The sequence below is a fragment of the Acartia tonsa genome, chromosome 5 (genome assembly GCF_053477335.1).
Source record: "Acartia tonsa isolate MP-2025a chromosome 5, ASM5347733v1, whole genome shotgun sequence".
Lineage (NCBI taxonomy): Eukaryota > Metazoa > Arthropoda > Copepoda > Calanoida > Acartiidae > Acartia > Acartia tonsa.
This window is the reverse complement of record NC_137264.1, coordinates 9,137,800-9,159,985: the sequence shown is the minus strand read 5'-3', so window position 1 is coordinate 9,159,985 and position 22,186 is coordinate 9,137,800. Positions and strand designations below refer to the sequence as shown.

The 22,186-nt window shown below is 32.6% G+C and overlaps 1 protein-coding gene across 4 annotated transcripts in view; it reads right to left on the bottom strand.

The window, feature by feature from the left end:
- Positions 1–22,186, bottom strand: part of LOC145318699 (uncharacterized) — a 136,870-nt gene that overhangs the window by 10,673 nt on the left and 104,011 nt on the right. For 3 of the 4 annotated variants that reach the window (XM_080160145.1, XM_080160148.1, XM_080160149.1), the window contains 4 exons: positions 17,446–17,651; positions 8,381–8,570; positions 7,266–7,339; positions 5,748–5,904 (listed from right to left, as the gene is read on the bottom strand). In XM_080160145.1, the coding sequence (XP_080016271.1) occupies positions 5,748–5,904; positions 7,266–7,339; positions 8,381–8,570; positions 17,446–17,651 (627 nt within the window). The remainder of the gene's footprint in view (positions 1–5,747; positions 5,905–7,265; positions 7,340–8,380; positions 8,571–17,445; positions 17,652–22,186) is intronic. The other variant, XM_080160147.1, reaches the window with a different exon arrangement.

Genomic DNA, 22,186 nt, shown 5'->3' with positions numbered 1-22,186 from the left:
TAAAGACAGGAGGAAATATATGAAACAAATTAAAATAGCTTAAAATCTGCCTAAAAGCAGTCTGACCGCCTTGGATGTTTTTATTCTTAATTATGCTCCATATTAATAGGAATGCTGACAAGAAGTTTCAGCCGTCTATCTTTTATAGGGGCTGAGAAAATCACGTTTCCCCCATAACGTTTCTTACAGACAGACGGACATTTCGAATTATAGAGTAGCTTTGCTACTAAAAATTGCTTAATTAATAAAAAGATTGAATAAACCATTTCCCCTCTAAAACTATTATGACGTGTTTCCTTAAAGTAATTAGTCTAATTATGAGAGGTTATGCTGGAAAGTAGGTTATATTACATTATTATTCTAACCTGCAATATTTTTCAAGAGTAAAGGTTCTCCATGAATTGATCGTTTTCATGTTAAATTATTTTTTTTTGCACATATTTAAAATAGAAATTGTATCAGAACTAATTTATAAGACCTGTCTTTTATGAGGTCTAGAACGGTATACTAAAGCCAATCCATCAATGAGGGTGGGGGGGGGGGGGGGGGGCAATAGACTTAAAATTATTCCTATATACAAAGTGTTATAAACAAACATTCGTTGGCTTAAACACTTTGGATTCTTTCATTAAATCCTCATTTTTTTGTAGTAAAAGGTCGTTGGAGGGGGTGAGGGGTGTAAATTTAATCATCTACTATCTTAAGCTTTCTTTATTACATTTAAGACTATTTAAAGATACCTATTTTATTTCACTTTATCATAATTTGGCTCTTCGACATTGAATTATGAGATTGGTCAGATGTGGATGTTTTCATTCCTGTTTCATGTTACATTATTTGAGCCAAAGAGTATTTTATATCATGTTTTAGCTCACGAAATTTTGGAATTAACATTGGAAAATTAATACAATTATTTCTTTATTATTTAAGATTTTATATTTTCATTATTTTTTATATTAGATGTAACAGGAGGTCTATTTGGTCTCTAGGGGCGTGGCAGCGAGTGTCCTAATAAAGTTCTTAGGGTCTTTCTGTAGATTATTCAAATTTTGCTAAGCTTTCAAGGTTATACCAAATTGTTACAGAAGTTGTCATACTAGGTTAGAAGCTAGTAAGACGATTGTTTTCTCTCTAAAATCATAGATATGTCGGGTATAGTTCTTTTCGTAGCAACGCCCCTTAAGGGGCGATTCTTTGTATTTTCAAAAAAGCTTTTCTCCTATTTCTAGATTCTAATCCTGCAGGGCCAATTGACTAATCCTGCGGGGCAATCGCCTAACCCAATATAACCTAAGCTAAAATAACCTATTAAAAGTCATTTTACAAATACGACGAATCGCTCCTTAAGTGGCGTTGCCACGAAAGTTAGCCATTAGTCAGTCATTAACAGGAAAAATACATTTTATACACCAAACAATTACTATCACTTTGATTACAGAGAAAAAGGAAGAAAAGTATAAATACAATACAAAATGTTGCACATTACACATAACAAAAAACAGTTATTTAAAGTAGAGATAAATTAATTTAGAATAATGTAAAAAGCATTTTTATTTGTATAAACATAAGCAGATAGGAAAAAATAAGGGTTTATATCAATATTTCGCGCATATTGTGTTATCCCCAGGTACCGGAGCTTCAGGCCTCCAGGTGGTCTCTGTACAGGTAAAAATAAAAAATATTTTTTTTTTTAAAGAGTTAGAGGTCAACTTATAAAACAAAAAAATCATCTTTTTGAATGTTATTCACATATTTGATGAAAACACCTGCATATTCTGTTTCATATGCTGATTTCTAACTCTTAATTTTTTTTTTCATTTTTGCCTATACAGTGATTACCTGGAGGCCTGGAGCTCCGGAACCTGATTGGCCTATCCAAATAATCTTAAAGTTGCGGGTATTTCATCATATAAGAATGATTTTATTCTTAGTAACCTTTCCTCTCAGTCCAAATATAAAGCCTATACTCCAGGTTTACGCAAATGTGTCAAAACTCCCCCCCCCCCCCCCCTTGCTTAAAACCATGTATTCATGTAACAAAACAATTACAAATAATGATATATTGATCATGGCAAAAATATCTACTTCTGCTAATGTCCTTCTATCATTTCGCATATATTTATATCTTTACAGAACAATTCTTTTCTGTACTATTTGTTCATACAAAAATGATGCTAATTTTATGTACAGGATTAGGTTAATTAGCCCAAAGTATAAATTTATAAAGGTTTATTTTAACATTTAAAAATAAAGAAGAAAAGTTTAGTATATCTCTTTTTTCTTAAAAGAAGTTGTATCAACTTTTTTGCTTTTTATTTAAGATAGCTAGCCGGTCCTTTCAGTAAGTAGTAGATGTAAAATTTTTCATAGAATTCAGATATGCAATCGGTTTTTTTGTAGACCTCTTATTTTTTAAGTAATTTAAGTTTTTAAAAAAAATAATTAAGTCGGTTTTAAGGTACTAAAACGCAACAAAATAAAAGAAGAAAATGGCCAGTATGAACAAAAATAGTAAGATCTTTAGTTTGACACCTTACTTTTAAAATTCTGTTGAGTAATTATTGAAAAAATCTATTTTTTTAACCTCGGTTTAATAAAAACTTTAGACCTAAATATTTTCTCAAACAGACATAAAAAACATGGGTTCATATATACCTTTAGAATCAGAAAAATATTACGAATCTATTCTAAGCAAAATTGAAAAAGTTTTATAAAACTATAATAAAAAAAATAAGTTTATTTTAAGAATCATAATTTTCGGCTTTAAAGGGTTAGCTTAAACCAAACCTGAAAAAAACCTAAACAAAAGACAATGCAATGTAGCAGATATTTTTTAAACACAAAAAACAATAATGTATTTTTAACTGCATTGTTTTGAAGTTTATAAACAGACTGATGCATATTTGTTCATAATTTTTCATTCTTTACATGTTCTTTAATATCACTATATTTATTGTAGTATCTATTGTATATATTGTATGAACGTTCTCCTTTTTTTCTGGCAATTCTATAGGTTAATTTTATAGATTAAGCTTCCCGATTCGTTAATTTTTGCGATTTGTGATTGGCTAGTTTAGTAGTTACAATTCTTAAAATAACTTTTTTATTTTTTCTATTTTTTATTAGAATTTTTTTAAACTTTTTCAATTTTGCTTACAATGGATTCATATTATTTTTCTCATTCTAATGGTATATATGAACCCATATTTTTTATGTCTGTATGAGAAAATATTTAGGTTTAATGTTTTGATTAAACCGAGGTTAAAAAAATAGATTTTTTCAACAGTTACTCAACAGAATTTTAAAAGTAAGGTGTCAAATTAAAGATCTTACTATTTTTGTTTATACTGGCTATTTTCTTCTTTTATTTTGTTGCGTTTTAGTACCTTAAAACCGACTTAATTATTTTTTTAAAAAACTTAAATTACTTAAAAAATAAGAGGTCTACAAAAAAACCGATTGCATATCTGAATTCTATGAAAAATTTTACATCTACTACTTACTGAAAGGACCGGCTAGCTATCCTAAATAAAAAGCAAAAAAGTTGATACAACTTCTTTTGGAGTCATATTTTAACTGAAGTAAGGTTATAAGCAAAATAATTTTCCTTTTGATATACTTTGAATTTTATGTACAAGAAATAAATCAATCAGTTTTATGTTTCAATTTTCGGATTATATTAAAAAAATGCAAAAAACGAAGACGAAGAAAGTCCCTCAAAAAAAATCTGAGGTCTTAAAAATGAGTGATGAGGATAGGAGGAGTGGGAAAGAAAATCATAATTCTTCATTTCAATCTAGTATAATCTTTTTAATTTTCTGTACAATTCACATTGATAGGGTTTTTACAATGCAGGGAATGAAAAAAGTATATACCTATCTAGTATATTAATGAACAAATTATAAAATGTCTTTGTAATTGAAGTTGAATATAACATCCAATATAAGTTTCCATATGTAAAATTCTACGTTTTGATGCTTTAAAAAGTGCCTAAATTACTAGTGCCTAAATTACAAATCTACAGCCCTTTCACACAAATTGTTGAGCACTAATAATATCCCCCCCCCCCACGCGTATTTTTTTTTAGAAATATTAAGAATAAAGGGGGGAGCGGTTATCGTTTTTTTTATTAACTTAGTTCAGGTTAGGTTAGGTTATATAATGTAGAGGTATAGGCCCAGCAGGGTTAAAAAAATATTTAAATTTATTTAAAAAATAAGTGGTTGGTTTCTCAGTGCTTAATAGGCACTTTTTTTGTTTACGGGACGGGACAAAGTGTCTCAAAAATCAGTGACGTCATAAAAATGAGTGATTATCAATCTCTTTTTTAGGGGTTTTCTTTCCCACCTTTTCTCTCATCTCTCTCATTTTTATGACGTCACATGGCTGATTTTGGAGACACTTTGTAAAGTTACTGTTTTCGCAACAAGGTGTATAAAAACACAGGATTCCAACCATATCAAACACTTTGTTAAATTCAAGCTGCTCTTAATGTACAATACAACATAAGCAAATGACATCTAATAATTTATTGTCATTTAAATTAGTTATGGGAAGCAGGGAATAATTAATGCTTAGGGGGATAGAGGGATATATGTACAATTACGGGGAGACAAATATATTCTGAAAAACAAATAGTAAAGATATGTTGGCTCAATAATTATAAAGAAAATCTATTTAACAATATTTTTGCTAATTGCAAGTAATATAATTACGCCAATATTATTTGAGGGTTGACCAAATTAGACATTTTTTCTAACTTTGAATTGATTTTAAAAACTTATTTTGTTTTGAGTTTGAGGTTATGGGTGCGATTTAAGACCCCATTGTTGCATCCTTCCAATGGCCTAGCGGATACAAAAACCCATCCTCCCTTATTTAAAAAAATTGAACCTTATCTAAAGAAATAACTAAAATCTATTCCCCCCCCCCCTTATTTTTAAAATGAGTTGTGCATTGTTTTCTTGGCACTTTGAGAGAAACCAACCACACTTATTTTAGATGTCTTTTAATATTTGTCTTGCAGAATACTTATATTGGGTAGGTATTAGATAGATTATTAGGTAGATATTAGATAGATAGGTAGGCATTAGATAGATAGGTAGGCATTCAATGCGGGTTTTATATACATACAGATAAGGGATTTGTACACTAGGGTGGCAACACAGTTTAAATGAGAATGAATTATCTTAAGATCCTAATTTTTTTAAAGGCTAATCCAAAAAATGTAGAGGAGGGGCAGGGGCGACCAAGCTTTTTTATTTGGGGGGGGGGGGGTAATTTGTGTTTAAGGCGGTAAAATTTTCTTGTGGAGAGGGGGAGGTTATTACCCCCCCCCCCTAAAATCTGTTGGGGGGGGGGGGTAAATACCTCCCCATAAAGTGTTTGGGGGAGGGGGTAATTACCTTTCCCCCCTAAAAAAATTTACCTACGGGGTAAAATTTTTGGGGAGGGTAATCACCATTTTACTCCCCCCCCCCTCCCTAGGACGTCCTTGGGGGATTTATTGAACTGGTAAATTAAATTGGTATTCTCATATGTGATTACCAATTTTGGTGATACGGGGGATAGAACAATCGACTATAAATAGTTTTTAGGTATCATGTGTTATACTCTGCCTTTGATAGTTTGTAATCTTAATATGGAAATAGTTTTAAAACAAGATTTTTTCATGATATTGTCCTTTCCCCCTCCTGAAAATTCTCATTTAAATTGTGTTTCTAAAGGAAAAACTGATAACTAGGCACCTGTACCCATTAGGTCCTGGCTTTAGGCCAGCAGGTCCGATGGGGCGGGAGGATGTACTGCCGGCAACTCCGCCAAGCGAACGGCTGGCCCCCGTGCCGGGCAGCTCAGGAAGCTGGCGGCTGCTTCGCCGCTGCTTTGCTGCTGCTGCCTCCTCCTGGTAAGTCAAAAAACATTTTTTAAAATAATTTTTATATTGATTTAAGTAGCAAGCTAATACATACTTTGAAGCTTAGTTTATCTCCTTTGTATTGTTATATACTTAGATGAATAAATCATTGAAAGCGAGGCTTTTTTATAATTAGGGTTGGTCCGTCCGTAATGGTTAGCTCTTTTTATAAATTTAGGCATGTTAGAATTGTCCAATCGATTTTAAACTTTGCATGGTGATTCCAGTAGTAGTTAGGTACGATTTAGAAAGCGTAGCAACTCTATAATCGTTAATATAAAATATTTATGTGATATAATTATTTGATTGATCTGATTTTTTTAATACTGATTCCTGAAACAACAAAGTACAAAGTTATAAGCAAAGAATCTCTATAATTTAGTCCTAAAATTATAAGTATGTCCTTAAACATTATCCTTTATCTAAGCAGTTTTTTAACAAATTTACCTAAAATTTTATATAAACTTTTACACATTTATATTCTGATTATTCAGTTCTGTCAGTCTACAAGTGTTAATTTTGGTTTATCCTACCGTTTTAGAGCCTCGCTTTTATAGATGTTGTCATTCTTGTTTTTCTTAAATTTATAACAATTGGTTGGAAAATAAGTTTAAATGAAAGAAATTTGATTGTTTGCACAGACAAACAAAGAACATAAACAAATTTCATATGGAAGGTGGAAATTTGGTTCAAAATTTGGAAAATGAAATTTGGTTTCCACATTTGTCGGTTCGGCAAAGATTAAAATATTTAATGGTAGTTGGGCTCAAAGGTAAAAAAAATCTACTAAAATGACAAAATAACCAAACAGTAAGACGGAAAAATGCAGTTATAAAGTAGATATCTAGACAACTATCTTTACCAGCAGCTGAGAGAATAATAATTCTCCTATAACATACCCATCTCTAATAAGATGGAATATACGTATTGACGGACAAAGAGAGTTACAGAGTAGATTCTCTTTACTCATAGAGATCTTTAGTTAAAGTGCCAAGTTGAACACAACCCCCCCCCCCTCCCCAATTATTTTGGAACTAAAATAAAAATGATATAAAATCGTTTATTTCTTTGCTTATGTACTGGGTTAGGGATTAGGCATAAAAAACTTCTCTTTTCTCCCCTTATTCATTTTAATGCAAAATAAGGTAAGGGGGAAGGGGGGTCTCAGTGCGTGACCGGAACTTTGAATGAAAGCACCAAATAACTTCACAAATCAAATTAGAGTCAAATTTAAAAAAAATCATCTAAAAGTTTCAGACGAACCCACACACATTCGCAATGTTAATTAAGCTTCGCTGCTAAAACAAAACTGAACGTTGCTACTCTATAAAATGTTTTTGTTGACTTTCCTTAGGTGTCTGGACGTATAGCTCTGGTTTGCTAGCATAGTGCTCGTCTATGTAGTCTCGAATTTCTCGATGCTCACTGAAAAAATTAAAGATTAAAGGGGTTTAGTCCCTTTGGTGAAAACGCCTTTTAAGAGACGTTTCGTCGTATTTTCACAATTGATTTTTATCATATTTTTAGCCCCTATGGGGGGCTCTAACCCTGCGGAGCAATAACCTAACCTAACATAACCTAAATTAACCTATCAAAAGAGTCGTTTTCACTTTTAAACTTTTGATTATCAGATCACATAAATAACGTGTTTTGATTACGATGGGAGATGACTTGATGATAGGATGCAAACGATATTAATTTTTAACACTATTGACACATTTACAAATCCTAAAATAAACGAGAGACAACTCAAGTACAATGTCTGGATGTCCAAACTTTTCAACCAATAAACTAATCTACTGAAGTGGTTATTTTTCTATTATCTTTTATCGCCCTTTGTTTTTTCCTACCCTAACACTAAACGACACGGATTATTGCCAGGACTCAAACTTATTACGCAAAGGTGTGTGGGAGGGAAAAAGGGTTGTCTACATTACCCCTTCTGAATACTCAAATTACAATTTTCGGTCCGAGGACAAACGCAGGAGTCCCAAACGTCGGAGTGGACAAACGCAGGAGTGGACACTTAACCTAACCTAAACTATTTTAAACCATATTTTAGATTTTTTAAATGTCTAACCCCTGCGGGGGCTTATTTGTATATTCGTATAACAAATAACCTAACCTAATCTGTATAGAAATACTTACTTAAGTTAATATTTTAACACTCCTGCGTTTATCCACTCCGACGTTTTGGACTCCTGCGTTTGTCCTGGAACCCAATTATCGAGCGTTTGAAAAAAAACATAGTATATTTAGTTTACTATTTTAACTCAAGAATATGGTAAAAGTCACTCCTAAAACATGGGACAAATGTTACAACGTTTGGTTAAAGTCAAATAAGAAAGAAATATGTCCCTGTTTTAATTGTCCCTTTTTTTAGGAGACACTTTAACACCTATAAACTTAATATATCACAACTTTGATATAAAAATAAATAAATTTATAAATGAAAAATTAATCTACCTGACCACACTTGCTCCCGTATAACCGAGGATAGAACCGCCGACGGCCGCCAGCCCGCCGATCTTGACGCCGGCCAGAAAGCCGACTGGTCCACCGATACACATGCCCATGATGGCGCCCAGCATCGGTAGGCCCGCCATCGGGGCGTTTGTGTACTCATAGTTAACATTCTCCTCGCCTCCTTCTACACCTAAAAAGATTTAGCAATTATAATTCAACGCAAACAATGTTCCGGAATTTAATGGGATAAGTCAATGGGCGATAAACTGATTCACATCCTCAATAATGTTCAACAAAATTACCCATACTGTAGATTTAGACAATTGCTGGAAAATTTTTGACACGGCTAATTTAATCACGATGTGTACGACAACAAAGTACAATGTTATAATCTTAGCATAAGTCCTAAAATTTCAGTATGTCCTTAAAAATTATTCTGTATCTGTGCAGTTTTTCAACAAATTTAATTTTGTTACGACTTTTATACATTTATATTCTGATTATTCAGTGTTCTGACACTATACAAGTGTTAATGTTCTTTGTCCTACCGTTTCAGAGATTCGCCCTTATAGATGTTGTCATAAAGGACGTCCAAGGGGGGGGGGGGGTAAAGGGGTGATGACCCCCCCCCCCAAAAAAAAATAAAAAAGCTTGGAAGTCCTTAGTTGTCATTCTTGTTTTTCTTTATTTTTCATCAACCAAAAAAAACAATCTAAAATATTTGAGCGAGAAAGGAGCAACAAAATAAACAATATATTTTGAAATTTTGAAATCTTGTTTGACGGAACAGAAAATTGTAAAACATTTGAATAACAGGGAACCTAAGAGATATGATAATAGACGTTAAATTGATATACATCACCCAATGCTGTTAAACTAAATTATCCCTTCTCTAGATTTAAATTATTAGTTGAAAAATTTTGACACTTGCAGTTTGGAACCAATCAATCACAATTCATTAAAAGTTCCAAAGTTTTTAGGCCAACGTATAAGATAACGGGGTTATAAAACTTTGGGTACCAGTATAATTTACAGTGCAATGTACCCTCCCTCCCTGGATTAAAAACTGTGCTGCAGTTCCTCTGTTTCTAAAAAAAATTCAGTTGGGAGTTGGAAACTTTCTTTTCAACCAATAATAATAACCAACAGAAATACTGTATAAATATTGTTTATTAACATTTGACTTGGACATTTTTTTGTAACAAAGGATATCAGGTTCAGTAACACCTACCAGACAACCAACCCTTTGTTTGCACGATCTTTGTCCTAACTTTGTATGGTAATAAGTTGCCCCTGTTTATGGGCTAAGGCATTCCACCTACGCTTACTATTTATGTCGCGCACCTGACCTAGCAAGCAGTAGAAACCATTATTAACGTCTTTAGTCATGATGCGGTGTCGGCCCAAGATTCGAACCTAACACCTTCCTGACGACGAGAGGATGCGCTACGTGATGAGCCACGATCGCGAGTTATTTTCTTAGATAGGGCATTAGACAAAAAAATATTACTACCTCAAAAATAACATAAATACAAAAAAAGGATAATTTTGAAGATGCAATTTTATTCCAACCTGATGAAAGTTGTTAGGCCAAAGAATAAACAATTCTTTGGGTACCATCATGATTTACATTCCAATGTACCCTCGTAATCGTTATCTGCAGAAAAAAAATTTCACTATAGTCAGTATCAGATTTACCAGGGGAAGGTTGTAACTTGGAGAATAAATTGCACTGGTTCCCAAAGTTTTATACCTCCGTTATCTTATTCGATGGTTCAAAAACTTTAGTTACTTTTATTTGATTTCAATTGATTGGTTCTCAACTGTTAATACCCAAACTTTTAAACAAAAAGTTTGGGTATAATATGTACATTAATTTATCGCTTTTAGGAGCACTGCAATTAACAAGAGGTTTGATCAACCTTATGTTTCGTATTTTAAATTTAAAAAGAAAAAGTAAAAAAAAAATTTGGGGTGGGGTGTTACTGTTTAGTCGACCACACTTTAGTTTAAAAAAAAAAATTTGGGGGGGGGGTGTGGGTCTCCACCTCCCAAGAAAATAGCTGAAAACCATCACAGGACCATAGGCGTATTCCCTGAAGAGTAGAACCCAATCGGTTCAGTGGTTACTTATATCTTAAGCTTCAGACACACGGACAGGCACACATCGTTCTACTTTGTATTATAGATGGAGGATGATAAATAGAAGAGAAACATTTCAACTGCACAACTGGTTTGTGTTAGAATTTAGATAGAGTTGGGATAGAATACAAAATAAAACAAAACAGGAAAATGTATTTTTATTAGCAGAAGGAGCAAAACTTCTCTATAATATTCTTTTGCAGAATTTAGTTACAATTATCAGAGATCTAAGGGATAAGGCAATAACCGATAAATTGGTGTATATCACTAATGATTATACATAAAGTTTTTAAGCCAATAAATAGGAAAACTTTATGATAAAACTTTGAGAACTAGTGAAATAATAAACGGCCCATTCACACGTATATCGTACTCAGCCCACTGCTAGTGATCTACAACCTCTTTTTCTTCAAGAAATGGGACTTCTCTTGGAGAAAACCCTATGCCTCTAACATAGGCGTCCAAGGGGGGGGGTAATGGGGCGATTACCCCCCCCCAAACGATTTTGGGGGTGCCGTAGGCACCCCCAAAAATTTTTTCATTTTACCCCCCCCATTCAAAATTTACCCCTACCCTGGGGGTGCCGTAGGCACATCCAACCATTTAGGAGGGGGTATTTACCCCCCCAAACAATTTTGGGGGGGTAAATACCCCCCCAAACAATTTTGGGGGGGTAAATACCCCCCCAAAATAAAAAATCTCTAATAAAAAATTTTTTTGCGCGTTTCGCGCGCATTTTTAATACTATATATTTAATGAAATTTAAATTACCCCCCCCCCAAAAAATTTTACCCCGGGGGTAAATTTTGGGGATTTCAGGGGGGGTAATTAACCCCCCCCCCCCTCAAGCAAATTTTACCCCCGGGGTAAAAATTTTGGGGGGGATAAAAAAAATTTGCGGCGCGCTTCGCGCGCCATTTTACCCCCCCCAAAATAAAAAGCTTGGACGCCCCTGGCCTCCAACAAAAAAAAACTGCTACACTATACAAAACCTAATTTTAGTGCACTTTAATGTCGCGCATTTCACACATAAAATCCTTCTATAGATTTTCTTTTTTAGACCGTCGTTAATCAACATTTTCAAGGATGTACAAATCCATGAAAAAATGCATCTAGATTATATCTATTGGCTTATATAAACACTTAAAGGGGTCAGCTGAATTTTAGTTTCAGATTTTGTACTCATCCTATCTCAATATTTACTACTAGCTAAAAAAGCTTCAAACATAAAATTCTAAATTTGAAAATTAAAATTTTGAATGTATAATGTATATATAAGTCGTCTTATTATCAATTTTTATATTAATGATAATGTAGCTGAAAGAAAGCTTCTGCAATAGTTGGGTTATCTGTCGTACAACTTCGGAAATTAGGGAACAAATAGGAAATACATTTTCAGTTGATCAATAAAGGAGATATTGTAAAGATTTATGCATACCTAATGCAAGGTTAGGGTGGCAAGGTTGTACACAAAAATACAACCATTACAATTTTCAAAAGACAAGGATGACAACATCCCAAAATTGTGAAGCTCTGAAACGGTGTGACAGACGAATATTAACTCTCGTAACAAAATAAGAATAAATAAGTTTTGACAAAATTAAACGTAAATTTGTTGCAAAATTTCTTAAATACAGAATTATGTTTAAGGACATACTGACATTTTTAGGACTTGATTATAGAGATGGTTCGCTCATAATATTGTACCTCAGTGTAATTGGAGTCAGTAATCCAAAAATCAGATCAAGCGGATGATTTTATCTCATAAAAAATTGTTGTTAAAAAAGTTATAAAAAAAAACATGTTTAAAATGGACGTACGGACATTCTATTAACGATTATAGAGTTGCTACGATTTCTAAATCGTACCTAACCTAAGATAAAACACTAACACAAGAAAAACTATCTACCTTCCCTAATTGTAATTAATTTTAAAGTAGAAGTAAGAGAAACTTCTCTAGAAAAGGAAAGGAGTTCTGTGGTCGCTTGACAATTCTAGGAGCGGCAAACGGAAAAATTTACTTTTATTTTTTGGACACCCTAATAAAAAATCTAATAAAAAATCTCATAAAAAAGCAGAAGAGAAATAAAGGCATAAGATTATTTTATGAATGTTTAATCAGGCCTGTAAAGATGTAACAATTGACTAAAAGACAAAACAAATTGTATTTATGCTTAGAGTTAATATCAATTTTACAAGGTAAAAGCATTTTTTTTAATCAAAAAAAATCTACTACATATAATTTTTTACCCCATTTGTTTAAACCTATAACTGTGCTGCATCTACATGTATTATTACATTGATATTATTATTCAATGGTAAGTAGGTATTTTTAATATTCTATATGTTATAACAGATATCATAAACGAAAATATTCATAGATTTTTTGATTATGTAAATTAGCTTAAAATCAAAATATCTCTGTCAAATTTTTGGAATTTAATCATTAACAGCCAAAAGTTTTGCAGCATAGAATTCTACAAAGATAAGGATGACTCGACATCATACATAAAAATGAGGCTCTCAAATCAAACGGTAGGACAAAAATATATGAACACCTATAGAGTGTCAAAACTTAAAAAGCCGAATATTGATTTATATGTTTAAACAAAATCAATGTACAGGATTCAGTTTAAGAACATACTTTATACATTACAGATTTGATTTTATAGATGCTTCGCTTAAAACACTGTATCTTGTTGTCCTAGGAATGCTTATTCAAATGATTGAATAGGATAGTTATATCATACAAAAAGTAAACAAGTGACAACATCCATAAAAGCGAACCTCTGAAATGGAAGGACAAACGAACATTAACACTTGTAGGTTGTCAGAACTTAATTAGCAGAATATTAATGCATCAGTACAAACAATATTGTAAGTAAATTTGTTGCAAAACTGCATAAATAGATGATACTGTTTAAGGACATACTTACATTTTTGGGACTTGCTTATAGAGATGCTTTACTTATAACATTTTACCTTGTTGCATTAGAAATCAGTTTTCAAAAAATCAGAAGAATCGGATAATTTTAACATACAAAAATTTGTTGTCAAAAAAGTTAAAAATCGACATGTTTCAAATGGACGTACGGACATTCTGGTATTGATTATAGAGTTGCTACGCTTTCTAAATTGTACCTGACTACTACAGGAATCATCATGCAAAGTTTGGAATCGATAGGACAATTCTAACCTGTTTAAATTAACGAAAAGAGCTAACTCTCTGTGACGGACGGACGGACGGACCAACCCTAATTATAGAAAAGCTTCGCTTTTAAAAAGTCTTGAATGCACGTACAGACTTTCAGATAACTATTATACAGATGCTACACTTTCTAAATCCCATCTAAATGTTACAAAAATCATCATGCAAAGTTTGAAGAAAGTTTTATTTGCCTAGATCAAATGTATGATTATTTATTTACTTTTGCTTTAATGCCATAAAGTAATCTATATTTTCTGTTTTTGTTTTGAATATTGTAATAATATGTCTGTAATATTCAATATCAAGGCATATTATTATTATTCATTCTTAATATATTCTATAGCGACTGCGCCCCTAGCATCTAGGGTCTCTATATTCCAGTAAAGAATAGACTTATAAGATAAAGAGACATAATATAAAAATTAAATGGCCTGAAACCCTCCTGTGACCCAAAATGGAAAACTCAATCGGTTTAGTATTTAGTTATCAAAATCTCAAGCTAGATACAAAAAACCTTACTATAATAGGATTTAATATTATAATTGTGGCTTCGCCTCTAGGTTAAATTACAGGACAATTCCAATATGCCTAAATTAACGGTAATTGAAATCCTTTACGGACGGACCGAACCTAATTATAGAAAAGCTTCGCCTTGTACTTTTTGCACATATTTCACAAACATACACACACACCATACGAAAATATACACAAACACTGAAAAGCAAAAATCAAATAAAGATTGAGCTTGCTACTAAGGAAAGGGACTTATATTGTCAAGAATGAATTGGGCATTGATCTATTAATGACACTAGTACCCAAAGTTTTATAATAATGCTATTATAATGACATGTGCATATTTGGGGAATTCAAGGGATAGGAAAATTTATTGTTTACATGATAAACACAAAATAAAGTTTGTTAATACCTGAGGTGAATTCTTTAAAAACTTTTGCCTCACTAAAATCAGTTTGCCCCACTAAAATTTTAGTGAGGCAAAATTATTCCCTCTAAATTTTTAGCGAGCCTCACTGATTTTAGTGAGGCAAACTACTTTTTAGTGAGGCAAAAGTTTTTTCAGAATTCACCTCTGTATGAAGGCAGGAGACATTAGACTGAAAATTACACTAGTACCCAAAGTTTTATTACATCTCATCTTTTTTTGTCAGCAAAAAAACTTTGGGTACTTTAATTGAAATGATCCAATAATTAAAATCTACATAAGGAGTTATTATGTTAATCATCATTGGGAATAACCATCAATTTATCATTGTCCATTGTCTTATAACTTTAGATCCTTGGAATATCTGTCCATAAGCCTGCTGTAACAGATGCATCACAGAAAATAATTTGCACTCTTCTCTCTACTAAAACTTTTGCCTAGGCAAAAAAATTATGAAATTTGCGTGTTTACACAACAACAGGTTTTACATGTTTGCAAATCATGGACATCCAAGCTTTTTTGAGGGTGGTAGCATAAGGGGTTTCATTTTTTTTGGGAGGGGGGTGGGGTAATCTAATCTGATTTTAAAATTTTGAGAGGAATAAATGAGTAGTTTCAAAGTTTGATGAGGGTAAACACCAGTGGGAATCGAACCTTACTTTTAATTTAAATTTTTTATATTGAAAAGTAAAAAATATTTTAGGAGGAGATATCTTTTGGGAGGGTGTAAATACCCTTCCCTAATATAATTATAAACGGACCTAAACGGAGCTAAACTGTTAAGGAGAACCATATTGGTCCAGCGGTTAGCGATATCTTAAGCTACAGACAAATAGACCTTGGGCATGTTTTAGTCTATTTTGAGGCGGATAGTAGATTAATTATCGCTAAATTATATTGTTTAGCTAAACATAAGAAATATATTTTGGTGGTTCATATGAATTTTGTACAGGTATGGGTAATTTAACCTTGTTAGTTGTTGCACAATATACTAACATACAACATTCATACATGCATACATTCCAGGGATTTTAAGGGATGGGAAAATTCTCATATAAAAGCAACAGCATGTTTGTCTAATTTTGTGTCTGTCTGTCTGTGTGTAACAAAGAAACTTGCTATCCGCATGACCAATTTGGTTCTTCTTTGCAGTAATGGATCTTAAACCAGATTTTTCATGTGATATAATAAAGTGAACTTTGTTGCGGGCTAAAATAACGACCTCCCCCATCCTTCTCCTTTACCCCATCCTCTTTCTCCTACTGGATAAACGGCCCGATTAATAAAGGCAGGGGGAAATTGCAACCTAATTTGACGAAAATTGTTCTCCTATTATATCATATTCGTATATTCTACAAACATTTTTGCAGTAAAGCTCAGTCTAAGAAAGGATTACACTTTTTTGTGGGAGGTTAAAAATCAACCCTAAGCCCCCCCCCCCCCCTCAAAAAAAGGACCAACCAAGAATAAATTACACTTAGAATTGTAAGTCAGGTGGGGGGGGGGGGGGGTAACACAGTCCCTTAAGATCCTGGACATACATCCAACAGTATGTACTCAATATACTTTGCTTTCTAATCTTAAATTATTAATTAACAAGGATAAAATCCTCCATATAAAAGTCGAATGAAACCAATCCATAGGATGATACAAATAAAAAATTACAAATTTCATATAAAATCGATCATTTCTAAATCTTTAAGAAATCTTTAACCCATAACGTTTTTTTTGGGCGGGGGGGGGGGGAGTTTGCGTTGAAGTCCACCCCCACCGTTTTTTCTTTGCTATTTTCTGTGTGTGAAAGATAATATAGAAGGCTCAAACTTACTTTTCAAATCTGATTTTTTTATACCTCCATCCTGATTGGCATAGGATGCCAGCAAACCCGGCAGGGTTATCAAGGTAAAGAGCAAAACTATTTTGTAATTCTTCGCCTATCCATACTTTTTGGAGATCAAAAAAACTTGTGTAAGAAAATTTCTTACCAAATGTGAAACTTTTCCAAAGAAATTATATGTTTAATTATTCTAATAGTCTTATGTAACTTGCAATAGCCCATAGATAACTATTAACTATAGATGGAAAGTCAGGTAGATATTTATACAATGTTTATCCCAGGTTTAAAACTAACAATTTCTCTGTATTTGATTTGACTTTTTATTTCCTAGCAAAAAAAAGTAAAGTAACATAAAAGGGTAGGTAAAATGATAAATTGTAAGAAAATCTCCCCCCCTCCCAAAAAAAAAATTAATAACAAAGGGTAAATTTTACATGAAAAAAAATCAAAAAGAGGAGGTGGGGCAACCAACCTTTTGTGTGTAAAATGTTCTAAATTAACCTGACATGTGAAAACTAAGCACCAAATAATTGTTGAGGGGATTTCAGAGTGTTTCTTTTCAAAGTAAGAAGGAGGGGGGAATACAATGTTTTGGGAATGCCTAAGACCTATTGATCTGTATAATTTTTTCGTTAATATTTTTGTATTCTATGTAAGAAACTTGTAGAATGGTTTTCAGATAAATTTCAGATAAATTCTGGATAAATTTTCAATAGCAGTGCTGCATATACTATAAAAATACTGCAGCTTATTTTAGGCCAATTATGATAAGTAACTTTAACTAATTAGAAAGTATATTTTAAGGGATAAGACAATAGAGATAAATTAAGGTATATCACTGAAAAATTAATTATCACTTTAATAGATTAAAATTATTGGTTGAAAAGTTTGAACACTCCTGTTGTTTTTTATTATAACGAAATTTAACTTTTGTTTACCTGGAATGTTACCGTGACCAGTCAGCTGTTGGCAAATAGTTGGTGTCTTGGGCAGGGCGGGTACATGACCGTTTGGCTGTTGGTCCTGGCCGAGCAGGGCTGCCGTGTCCTGGTCCTGCAACCTGGAGGCATCCAGCTGGTAGCTCTGGTAACTGGGAACTCGGCCGTTGCTGATTGTACCGTTGCTCTCGTAAAATCGGCTGTCTCTGAAATAAAAAATACACTTAATTTTAACAGGGATACGACAATTGTCGATAAATTGATGTGCATCCCAATGTTAATGCACAACATTACCCCTTCTTTAGATTACAATTAGTGTTTGGACACTCAAATTAATAAACAAACCAATCAAAATCCATTAAAAGTCCCCAAACTTGTTAAGCCAACGAATAAGAAAATGTTATTATAAAACTTTGGGGACTAGTGTAATAAACAGCTCATTGTCCCGTCTCTTTCTGAATTTTATGAAGAATGCTTTCATAACCCCACCTCCCTGCTCGCCTAACTCCTTACACAAAGTGCTTTGCACACCTGTGTGTCTACTATTCTTGTTTCATTATTTCACATTAATTGGTAACAGGGACAATCAAGTCAAATATAAGTGAAACATAATTTTAAAATTTATTTAATATTTAAAGTACAAGGTGGTCAAATAAGCACAGCTTAATTCCCTAAAATATTTTAAAAAAAAACTTTTTAATAAAAAAATAAGTTATTGTAAAATGATTAAAATAGTTTTTGTTTTTTTTCGTTTTTTACTTCAGGTCAGGTTAGGTTAGTATTTATTGGGTACTTGGTAGCCCCGCAAAGTTAGGGTACGGCAAAGAAAACAGCAAAAAAAAAACAATCCCATTTTTCAATTTAATTAAAGGGGGCAGTGGGTAAAAGTGCTCAACTGGCACTTTGCGTAAAAGTCCCACTGACAACACAGGTGTATCACAAGTTGGCTACCACACCACCACATACTTTAATATTCTAATTTACCCGGGCTTAATTTAATCAAATACATTAGCTAATCAACATGAAATATATATAGGAACAAACGAGAGGAAATAATACTAATTGGCCAAGAAACAAGGATGACAACATCTAGAAAATAGAAGCTCATCAATATGAGATTACTTATTTTAATGTGCCGGGATATCAAGGTATAATGAATGATAACTTGTTATTCAATATAAATACCTCACATCACTATAAACAAAATTACCCCTTTTAGAGATTAAAATTATTGGTTGAAAAGATAGGACACTACTAGTTTGGGTACCAATGTAATTTACAGTCCATTGTTACCTCCCCCCCCCCCCCCCGAATATTGTGCCTCATTGTGCAGAGAATCGCATTTTGTTAATAAAGTAAATAAGAAAATTGTTTTTTATTTTCAATGTTTACCCTCACTGTTACAGGAATCATCATGCGAGGTTTGACGAACAAAAACTGTAGAAAATATCATTTTCCAAAAGAGAATTTTAAATGAATTAAAGAACAGAATAAAAGGATTAATTTAAAATTCCTTTAAACGCATTTTTTCTAGTAGCAAACATTTTCTACAACTTTAAAGTTTTTTCTTGTACTAGACTTACATTGATCTTGCACTTCTTTTAACTATTACAATTAATTTAGACAATTTTCTTAAAAGCGGTAAAAATATCTTAAACAAGTATAAAAACATTTAAACAGTCTTCATATTTTCTCAAAATTAAAATTTTTATTAAATTATCATACTGCACATTTTAAAATAAAGAAAATCAGTTTTCTTTTGTATCGTATATAGAAATTTATTTCAAATATAGAAGCTAAGGTTTTAAACAACCATTTATTTCTGGAAAGAATTATACATTTTGGTACCTCAGGATTGGAACATGGTCAGGTGTAGAAACAGGCATCAAATGTGAACAATAATGCAAATTGGATAATTTGACCCCTCGGGGCTTACAAAACTGAAATTGATCTCAATCTACTATTCTCGGAAAGCTGTTCATAAAACAAAGCAATATCTATTCTATAACTAAAGCATGATTCATAATTCCTAGATAGGTATCTTTACACGAACATGGCCAAATCCCTGGGTCCCCTACTCTACATAAATACAATTGAGCAAAGAGAGATAGCAGGGAGTAAGGGAGCGGACAATGGATCGAATATTCAATTATTAGGGGTCTTAAACCTTGGGGACCTGCCCGAGTGTTTGTGAAGGATTTAGCAAGATTTTGGGGACTAGCGCACATTTGCCGCTAAATTTGTTATAATCCTAGCAGACAAAAATCAATGAAAATAAGTAACATAATTATAAGGGATGAACAAGTTCCAAGGGCGATTTTGTACTGATTAATTACAGAATATTTGTTACATTGTGATGTACTGGTAACCTAATTTTCAAGTTAATGCTTTTATGTCTCAGAACTAATTTTTTTTAAAATTAGAATACCATGAACACTTTAATATTTTCTTTAACTTTTCTGAAAATAAATCTAGTTTTCATTACCTTTCAGCGAAAAATCTTAAATTGAATTAATTGCCCATTATCCCCTCCCTTACTCCCTGGAGAGCTAGAGAGAGGATGTAATGTTTTGTCGCTACAGAATGAATTAATTTTGTTTAAATAATATAATCCTCACTGCTTAGCCCCCGTGTCCGAGCTTGTTCAATAGGAATTTCAGTGTTCATACATTGTTGATCAAGATTATTTTGTCTTTGTAAAATGTTTTCCCATGGATCCAAATGGTAAATGCGGAGCCATAAATAAAACATTGTTTTTTAGCTTTTGCAGTAAGCTATTAGTAATAACCCATTGAGACACTTAAGAATCTTTACTTAACCAAATCTTTTCAACCAATGATTTAAATCTACAGTGGGGTAGTTGTTTATCATAATTGGTTATGTATATTAATTTATTGTCCATTGTCTTATGATCCCTGTGAGGAAATACAAAACACAGGCTGTTTTTATAACAGAATAAAAGTATTGCTTTATTTGACCCACCCATGAAAAAATAGAATATACGTGATTAATTTACGTCAAGAGTAAGTGGGTTAAATTTACCCTTATTGTTTTTCTAGCTTTAAAAATGAGGATATTATGGCCGTTTGAAATTTAAAGGGAAAAAAGAACCTAAAAACAAAGGTTGTGAAATAAAAGGGTGAACAACGAGGTGAAAAATGACTTTGACTCAATTATAGTCGGAAATTCATTATCCAACATGCACAATTTTTTTTAGCCCTTAAGCTATAATGGGAGCTGAGATATTAGTGGGGACGCCGACTGTTAAGGACTAAAATCAACTGTGTCGACACGAAAAAAATGCCTCTTTCAATATAGGTATATTTAATAGGGCGGAACAATTTTGGACATTTTTTATCTAATCCATTAATAAAATTTTTCCATTAATAAAAACACTCTGTATTTAATCTAATCAATCTGATAAAAACTTAAATTACATAAAAAGGGTATAATCAACTATTTGTATTCAACAATAACAAACAGTTATCATAATACTGTACAATCTTTTACTGTTAATTTTTTATTATTTTGTGTGGACATCCCCGAAACTCAATCTTGCTCAAATAGATTTAATCTAATTTGCATTGTTAAGCAGGACATTATCATAGCTCACAGAACATTATAGCTGTTGGAATTATTTCAAACTTTACCCAACCACACATGTATGCTTATATCTCTTTTTAAAAAAAAAACAAACGGATTTGTGTCTGTCTATGAGAACCTGCGTATCCGATATGGTTCTCCTTTACAGTTTTTCTACTCACATGTCCTGGGAAGGTTTATAACTTTTTTTGGATGAGATTACCACCACCTTCCCACTTTTTTCATAGGGAGTTTTTGCAAACTGAAGTAAAGGATGTATGTTTTTACGCTTTTTTTTTATCTAACAATATCTCACAAAAGGTCCAATAAAAGATCGGTGATAGTTATTTCTCGCATCGTATTATAAACAGCTTTCCGCGGATATGGAATGTACAATTATAAGATTAAAACCAGTTTTTTATCCCCTAGGTGCCGAAGGCACGAGCTAAAAAAACTGGTTTTAATCTTATGATTGTACATTTTTATATTCGTAGAAAGCTGGTTATAATACGATGCTAGACATAGTTTTTTCGTATGGATGAGAACCGGTTCCTATCCACCGGATTCGAATGAATACGAGAAATAAGTTTTACGGAATTATTTGTTCAAGTGTATAAACCCCCCCCCCCCTCCCTCCCTCCTCATTATCAAATCAAGTAGGCTGCAGCCTATATATTTTTAAAAGCCAGGCTTTTCTAAAATTAGGGTCGGCCCATCCGTACGTCCGGAACGAAAAGCTTTTTTCGTTAATTTAGGCATTTTAGAATTGTCCTATCGATTTAAAACTTTACATGGTGATTCCTGTAGTAGTTAGGTACGATTTAAGATCGTAGCAACTGTATAATCAATATCAGAATGTCCGTACGTCCATTCTAAACATGTTGATTTTTTTCCTTTTTAAACAACAAACTTTTATGTTATCTAATCATCCGATTGTTCTGATTATTGGTATACTGATTCCTGGGAAAACAAAGTACAATATTATAAGCGAAGCAACTCTGTAATCAAGTCATAAAAATGTAAGTATGCCCATAAACAAGTATCAAGCAGTTTTTCAACAAATTTCCTTACAATTTTGCTTCAACTCTTTTACATTTATATTCTGACACTATACAAGTGTTAATGTCCTTTTGTCCTACCGTTTTAGTGCTTCGCTTTT